We start from the raw sequence: 9,772 nt of genomic DNA on the forward strand, positions 1-9,772 counted from the left end.
TGAATAGTAAGTATTTACCACTATTAATGCTCTTATTTATAGAGTATCCTCTTATAGTATTTCATTCCATTCGTTCTTATAAACTTCATTTTTTCATACTACGAAAAAAATCCTTCATCCTTTGACACATTAAGTGAAGGTCGCATTGTGCCAAGTTTTCTCTTTGCAGTCTAGTCTTACTTTTTTCCATTTTTGCTTTACCATAAATATTTTATTTATTTTCCATTATTACATTTATAAGGCGACAACAACTGCTATTACAACATGTCAACAATTGTTAACTTGTTCTTCCCCTTATTTGTTGTGTTAACAATTATGACGCGTTCAGACACTTTGAGCGCACAAAAAACCATGAACAGGATACGAAAAGGATGAAAGAAATTGTGCAAAGTGCAAAACTAAATTGTGGAAAAAGTTACAAGTGGTTTTAGATTTGAGTTTACAAAGCATTAGCTATATTTTCAACAAAAAAACAGAAGTGCAAAAAAACCGATAAAAAAGATAGCGGAAAATAATAGTTTGCAGTTACTTAAGCATGAAACTGAGATTTGGGATTTTTTGCAACAATTTTTTGGATTAGATACTCTATAATCGAGAATACTTTCTTATTCTATCTGCCTTGCACTGAGTTAATAAATATTTTTTATATTTACAGATATGTAACTTAAGTAGCGATACCAGATGCACCAACACCTCTTTATAGATTTAGAGCAGACAGACCCGTTGCCGAAAATTCACTTAATAAGTAGTTTCAGTATTTTATTAATAAAGAATGTACATATATATTCTTGGAGAGCATCTATCCTCCATAACTGGCGAAGGAGAGCTGGAAGAGGCACTAAAATAACCTCCCCTATCTCATTGAATATGATTGCTCTTATCTATAAATAAAGTTCTTCGAGAGTGTCAGCTTCTACAACCCTCTCCCTCTCATCACCCTGGCTTTGTGTTTGATAGTAGGACTCGTATCAGTTGCCAATGAGTTTTGCAAAGACTGCTTGAGACTCCACTCTTGAGATATCCCCTTCTTATTTCCTACCGTGGATACTCAACGCATTAACATATAAATATGCTGGTGGCAATTTGGAACGTGAACATTAGAGATGTGGGAGAGATTCATTTTTTCTTAACTCTGCTTATCAAATATAATTGATTGATAATATATTGATAATAATATATTGATAATATTGATAATGCCTGTGCGGTATGCGTATGCTGCTACAATCTTTCTGCAATCTTTCCATAGTAGCGCTACTCATATCATATTCATAGCATGATAGTTTTCCATGTCCTATGTTCTGATTTATGTTTGTATTGTGTGCTATTTTTAAAAATAGGTGTCTTTTACTTGAATGAAAAATGTTGAATATATAATGACAACCTTCAAATATATCTATGTAACACATATATAAATTTAATTGTGTTTTGTTCATACTAGAGAAATTCCTAAACTGTTAAATCGATCTGTGTAATATTTATGTACTATGTAATATGTATGTATATTCTATATATCTCTATATCCAGAAGCGAGGCGTCAGCTTTTTGGCAAGGTGTTAACAATTTGATCAAAACAGAATTCGTACTAAGAAAAAAAAAGATCTAAAAAAAAAGCTTTGTTAAGGTGTTCAGTGAACATTCTGAACCATTCCACGCCTCGCCTCTGTCTATATCAATATCTTTGTCTATATCTTTATCTATATCTTTATTTATATCAATATCTTTATCTATATCTTTATCTATATCTATATATATATCTATATCTGTATCCATATCTATATCCATATCTATATCTATATCTATTGGCTATAATATTCTTACTTGTGGTCAATATTTAGGGTGATCACCATGCTAAAAATGCGATTTGCTAAAATTGATTTCTCTCCTCAATCTCTAAACCGATTAAAATAATATTGATATTCCGCGATCCGTGATTTTCATTTAGGGTTAATATTTGATGTTGAGCTTATAAATGAACTCAATAGAGTTTTTAATATCTTAGACTTCTTCATATCCATTATTTATAACTTTAAATTTAAGGGCAACAATTTCATCAATAAAATCATTTAGAGAATAAATGGATTAACTCCTGGAAAACTCAAATAGTAAAAAAAAAATACAAACTTTTGCATATATATATGTATATTTTTTTTTTATTTAATTCTTTGTGTGATGGCTTATACAGATTAAAGTTGTATAAATTAATTAAAGATATTTCGTAAAATTTTTCTCTCTACTTTCTTCAAATGGAAATTTAAATTTTACATGAAATAATTTCCAGGTGTCGACTTGTAAAAATTTTATAAAATCTTTACTTGTTCGCTTTTAACTTTGTTAGTTGTTGTTGCTGTTGTTGTTGTTTTGCTTATTTCGGTTAATATTTTGTAATAAATAATTACAACTTTTGCTGTATTTTACTTTTAGTAACTTTAACGTGTCGCTTGCAGATGTTACAAGTGCATTTCACTTGCATAAATGCAAAAACTCATGAGCAGACAGGCCTTTTAAGCACACACGCCAGCCACAAACTTACAGAGGCACAAATGCACTACAGAGCGTATGATTTACATTTTCAACATGTCATACGTATCACATTTTTTACTCAGCAATAAAAATGGAAAGTTTATGGCTTATTTTTTACTATAAAATATGTAAAAACTAACAACAATAATTAAGGGAAATTTTATCCTTAAATTAGGAAGCTTAAATATATATCATTAAAGCATTCGTTTTAAATTTTCATTTCGTTATTTTAACTTATCGTAGCTTTAATAATAGTAAAAGCTATATTAGCAGTTAAATAATTATTTAGAGACCTATGTGAAGTCAAAACGGACTCCTGATCAAAAAACAAAACCCCAACTTTATCACATTATAATAGATGGAAGACATGATTTCATACCGACTATAATAAAAAATAATTTTCGTCAACAACATAACTTCTGTGCTTCTTGGGACCCCTGTCATTGTTAATAGCTGTAAATATGAAAGTTTGGAATAACGCTGTTCCACTGGGAACATCAATTATGTGTCTGCCTAGAAATACAATAAACAATCAGTTTTGCCAATATATGTGCCTTTAGGCTATGTAAGCAATTCATTTATAAAGCCCTTTCTCGACAAATAAAAATCAAGCCCCAAAAATCTTCTTATGACAGAATAAGATTACTGTAAGCGGGCAAAGAAAACTTACTTCTCTGTGGCCAATTAAGAAACTAAGAATATGTTAGACCGCTTATTTCACTGTAAATGTGGTCGCCAGAGATTCCATTACTAGAAACATTGAGCATCAGAAAAACAGCACGAATATTATAAAGACTGGAAAAATGGTCAGAGTTATTATGCCAATTTTTTTTCTTTCTAGTCCAATTTGAAGTTGTCTAGAAAGTTGTTTTGATGCTGTCAACAGTGTTAACATATAACTAGATGACTTTCTACTTTGCTTTTGTAGAATATCTGATTTAACACTGATAGATAGATAGATAGATAGATAGATAGATAGATAGATAGATAGATAGATAGATAGATAGATAGATAGATAGATAGATATTATGTAGTTTTTAAGTATAGACTACTATATTAAAAACACATTTGTTCCTCTTATAAAATAATCATTAATTTTACTAATATTAAAAATAAATATTATTTTTTTTATTTAGTTTGATTTTTTTCAAGATAGTGTATATATATATATATGTATATATGTATAATTAAAATAATATATATTTCAATGAAAACAATGTGTGTTAACGTTGCATGTAGTAGAAACTATCAAGGTCTTTAAAGGTGTTATAAGTGCCTTAGGCAAGTACTCGTTTGTACACAGTCTTTGCACAACCTTTACCTGTACTTATTTCAGTCTACCTATTTTCAAGTACTGCACAAAGAAAATAATACTTTTATATATTATTTAAGTTTTATATATTTACTTTATTACATTCTGCAGATACAATGGGAAACGCACTTCCTATTCAAATGCAACTTGTTTAGTGCGTTAATATATGTACGCACTGGCTGACATAACATGAAGTACATGAATTCATTAATCAAGCCCTACATACAGCATAGAGCTAGGTAAAAATATTAGATTAATATAAATACTTTTAAACACTATAACAACACTTTTTTTAGTACTAAACGGTTATAAGGCTTCGTTAAATGAACGAGGGATTCAGTTTTTATAGACAACTACCTATATACATAAGGGATGTCGGTAGCAAAAGAGACAGAAATCATTCATAGATTTTCGTATGGCTACACTGTCAAAAAATATATTACTCATCTATTTGGAGCACATTGTTTAGGCTACATTTCGTTAGTAACTGATAGATCTGATATAGACATGTTATTATGATTGTTAATGAAAGTCTGTCTATTCGAATATATTTCTATAAATTCTGAAGCTTGTCAAGACTATTTATAGTCTATATAGTCTATATTTTCCTGAACAATCTATTTATAAATTTTCTGGGTCGGCAGTGTTATTTATTTTCACCCATTCTAGTTTAAATCTTTATCGACTGTAACCTAACCATATAAAATATGAAAAAACATGGACATACCTAAGTCTTTTACAGATCAACTGGAACAACCTGACTATATTGACAACATCTGATGACTGTACGCTTATGTCTGCTTAATAGAATTGAATTATTTCTTTATGTTACACTATAATTGTGTAATGTTTTTAACAAGTCGGTGTGGTTGCCTTAAAAACGTTCGTACAAATATTCCATTTCACAATTCAAAAGTGTTTGTACAACACTTTCACATATATTTCTTTTATTTTATTTAGCTTATATAAAACAATCTTTTTATTTTAATAATAAAACTTTTGTATACAAAGTAACTTTTATAACTGAAGGGCGACAGACAACTTAACTTGCTTTAATAAAATATTATTTATATATAGTATACTTGTACTCTTATAATGTTCATAGAGATGTCTAGTAAATTAATTTACATAAATTCAAGAGAACTAGTTCAAGTATTCAACACTACATTTTCCCTTTTATATTAGCATCATTATTACGTTAACATTTAATGACTTAAAACTAATAACCACGCATTATTTAAGAGTCTAATACCTGTGTCTACTGTAGTCGCATATAAAATATTATAGCATATATTTAGATATATATGCATAAATCTGCTCCTTTAACTCTTATCTGAAGCAATAGGCAATTCGTCAATGCAACAAGTTTCAAGTGATTAGGTTGATAGATCGCATTATCCTAGTAACGCTAGTTCGCTTGATTATAGTAACGCTATTTCTTCTTCCAATCTGGAATTTGTCTGTTTTAGTTAGTGAGTAGTATTTTTGTCCCCTTTATCCTACTTAAGTGAAAGGTTACAGAATATTCAACTAGTTCAATTTGTTATATTTATTATGTATACTGTCAAGCCGAAATTTGTCTGTTTTTGTCAACGAGTGGTGTCTTATTTGCAGTTCTATAATACCGACCACCCACACTCCACCACTTAGCGACTGAAACTTATATTACATTACCTCACTGAAAGATTTAAGAATCTTATTCAGTATAATATACACGTATTCCCACCAAAAGAAACAAAATACATATTTATGATACAAATTTAAAAGAGCATGAAATACAATATTTGGCCATTGTGTCATAGTCCATCTAATAATTGTATCTGACATGTCATACAACATATCAGACAGTGTAACACACACTGAAGTGATTATATTAAATTCTGATGTTTATTATAGGTATTTTGTGTAATTAAAATTAAAAGAGCACGAAATATTATATTTGGTCATAGTGTCATAGTCCTTATGCTATCACACTATCTAATAATTGTGTCTGACACTTATATGTCGACATGTCATACAATATATCAGACAGTGTAGCACACACTTAAGTGATTATAAATGAATACTGATATTTGCTATAGGTATTTCGTGTAATGTATTTAAATAGATATACATAGTACATTTTATCTATTAAAATCCATTTAAATATTTAGCATAACCTACAATTATGGAGTAGTCTTCTCTCAAATAGTCGCGTGTAAATATTTAAATACAGTTTCTATAATTATTTATTACAAAATGGAGATACTAATTAATCTAAACTAAAACGAATCAAAAAGTCAATTTATTTTCAATACCAAATAAAACGTTCTGTTATTTATTTAATAAAATATGTAAAACGCAAAGTTAATGACAGTTGAGTGCAGTCTCGTCATTAGTTTACATAATTAAATTATTTAACTGGCTAAAGGACGGCGGAATATTTAATTTTTAATTTTTAGCACAATTTTACAGAACCTGTTAAAAATTTGTAGCCATATGAGATACATCACCGTAAATAAATTACGAGGATATACTATCGCATAGATAAAAGAGAAAACTCATTAGTGATATTATAGACTTATTTATAATTTAAATTGCATGTAACAAAAATTAATTATGTAAACCTGCTAATGATTAACTACGTTCTTTGAGTTAAAAGCTATTTTAATAAAGATATAACTTAAATTAGCAAAATCATTTAATAACTTTTCAAGCCGCTAGAGTATGCCTCTACAATTATTAATGAATTATAAAATTAATTTGTATGAATATTAATATCTTATATATTTAAATTTATTTATTTATTTATATATATGAATTTATTAGTAAACGTGAACATTCACAATAGACTAATTTTTGAACTTGGCTGCACTAAAACTTAAGACTGAACATTTTAAGAGCATTGTGGTTGCTCCATTGTGTTCTTTCGTAAGTTGCGAGTATTTTTTTGCTGCTCTGAAAGAAAAAATAAGGGCTAATATTATATTAATATTTGAATTAATATTAATTATCAATAATAATAATATTTTACTTATTATTAACAGTGATTTATACTTTTAAATATAGTATCCATGAGTTTTTAATATTACTTATTATATATTTTATTATTGATTATTTTTAAGCAATAAACGATCGTTTCCATTTAATAATTTTTTAATAAATTCTAATTAATATAAATTATTACTAATCATTATTTTATTTCAAATTTTTATTATATTTCATTATTTAAATTTTTTTTTGGGGTGTGGGATGAAGGGAAATGCTTACGCACTGACTATAATCCTCATTGTAATACTTAACCCAAGACAAATTGTACTACCCCAAGACTAGGTTTTCTGATGTTTGATTAATTATTGAGTATTTTTTATTAATAATTTATTGATATTTTAATGAAATTTTTATATTATTAATATAATGTTCACAAGTTTATCATTGCCATAATAATGTATTATTTACCTTCTTTCAGTTACTCCGACATCAACAGCATGATGGCCACATCACAAGATTTCTTCGGAAATCCTTATGCAATATTTCGTGGTCCACCTACGACAATGCGGTCGCATGAAAGTCCTTTGAATACTTTTGCGCTCGACCTACAAACTGCAAATAAATGCAGTAATGTGGTGGACACGCCAACAGTGGTGCGTCCACCACCGCCGCCACCACCACCACCACCAACGCAAACATCGTCGCCGAGGTAAGGTTTTTTCAAGCAACAACGTACATTAGAAAGTCGGTCAACAATATCTAAAGACCGCTAATATGATGAAAGCCAAAACAAAGAGAAAGATAGAAAGAAAGAAAGTTTTTATGTGAAAGCAAAATAAAGCATATCACATCAATCAACACTTAAAAAAAAAACTTCTTCAATCAACAATTCAAACAAATTACTAATATCAGGCAACGAAAATGCATAAAACTGCATAATAATGCACTTTTGGCTTAAATTCAATAAAAGTTTTGACACTTCAATTTCATTTGTTTTGACTGAAATCTATTATAAAATTAAACATTTTTACATATAAAGTTTAAATGAGTTAAAGTTCAATATTTAAAATTTACTAATATTATTTTAAATATTCTTGTTTTTTTATTTCTAAACTTAAAGTTGTAGAGTTAACGTTTTCCCATAAAAATAGAAAAAAAGCTGATAAAAAATAATAATAACAAAAATGCATGAAAAGTTAAACTTTATGAAATTTAATATAAAATATTATCTCACTAATTATTTAAGTGAGTTAAATTAATCTATTCAAAAAATTAAATCAAATTTGTTATTATTACGTATGTATTTTTGAATAAATATTAAACTTTATACTTAATAATTATTGAAAAAATAAAAAAAATGTTACCACTACATACATATTTATTTTTAAATAAAGATTAATAATTTTAATTAATGATTATTAAAAAAATGTACTATTAATTAAATATTAAAACTTATAAATAATAATATCGAAATTGCTAAAAAAAAATGTTACTATCACAAATGAATTTTTATATATATAATATTGGGGTTTATAATAAATAATCAATACAGAAATAAAAATAAATCATGACTAATACGTATATATTTTCAAATAAATATTAACACTTATAATTAATAATTATTAAAAAAATAAAAAAATGTATTTTTAAGTATAGACTAATATTTTTGATTAATAATATTTAATAAAATGAACTGTAACTAACGTATTTTTAAATCAATAGTAACACTTGTAATTAATAATTATTAAAAAAAAAATAAAACTGTATCTAATACATTTGCATTTTTAATTATATATAATATAAAAATTTACACCGACTATATTACAATTAAAAAAATTAAAACTATATTATAAAAATTTAAAATAAAACCTATTTTTAATTTTAAAAATGTTGTTATATTTACAAAATATATATATATATAATATATTTTATTAAGTGGACTCTAATAATAAAATATAACATATATGAAATGTAAATACATTATGTAAGCATTAATTTTCAAATATATAAAAAGTTCTTCTTTATTCAGAATCATTTCTGTTAAAACAATAGTTACATTATTCAAAATACATATACCATATATAATAATATAATTTGCTATAAATAACATCTTAACAACTACTCTTAACATGTGATTTAAAACATGTATTACAATCATTATTATTAATTACTTAAAAAACTTTTATTTTTTAAAATAAATTACCATCTAAGAATTATATAATAATTAGTAATTAATTAATTTACATTTACATTTACATACTAGTAAAAGCACTCGATGCTTGCATAAAAGGACTTAAATCCCACATTAATAGTCATAAATATTCAATATATATTATACTAAAACCATTTATACATAACTACAATTAGATTACATATGAATAATAATAATAAATATATCTAAATATATATAATACTAAGAGAACACCACATTATTTATAAATTTTAATTTCAGAATTTATTCCGGTAGTTATTCAAAATAAAGTGACGGTAAATTATGAAAAAAATGGTTATATATATAATTATTCACATCTTATATAGTAAACGAAGATATTTAAAAAAAATAACTTTCTACGCTAACAGCAGCAAAATTTTCTTTAACTCTGAATATATATCTCTTTAAGTTTCACTTTGTTCTCTATTTTAAAGAGCTACCTACATCTTAAATTGTGCAATCTTATCTATATCAGGGTTTCTCAGTCTAAAATGCACTGTGAAGTGGAAATATTTTGAAAGTGTTTTGCAACAACTGGTACCAATATTTCTCCAGAACATAACGTCATAAAGAACGAAGCTAAAATATTTTACGTGGTGCTAACACCTTTGATCAACACCGATCCGTAGTCCAGCGATTGAGAAAATATTTTTGAAATAATAAACGTTTTTTCTAAATTCGTATTTATAAAATAAAAGTAAAATAATTAAAAGAAAACTTATATTAATTATAGAAAATATATTAATTACAACTAACTT

General features: G+C 26.5%; 1 protein-coding gene across 1 annotated transcript; it reads left to right on the forward strand.

Annotated features, from left to right (window-relative positions):
* The first annotated feature begins 7,299 nt into the window (after positions 1 to 7,299).
* Positions 7,300 to 7,638, forward strand: LOC119677771 (sex determination protein fruitless-like). Its single transcript, XM_038089278.1, has one exon. The coding sequence runs from the start codon at positions 7,300 to 7,302 to the stop codon at positions 7,513 to 7,515; it is 216 nt and encodes a 71-aa protein (XP_037945206.1). The 3' UTR covers positions 7,516 to 7,638.
* The last annotated feature ends 2,134 nt before the right edge of the window (positions 7,639 to 9,772 follow it).

The sequence above is a fragment of the Teleopsis dalmanni genome, chromosome 2, assembly GCF_002237135.1.
Source record: "Teleopsis dalmanni isolate 2A chromosome 2, ASM223713v2, whole genome shotgun sequence".
NCBI lineage: Eukaryota > Metazoa > Arthropoda > Insecta > Diptera > Diopsidae > Teleopsis > Teleopsis dalmanni.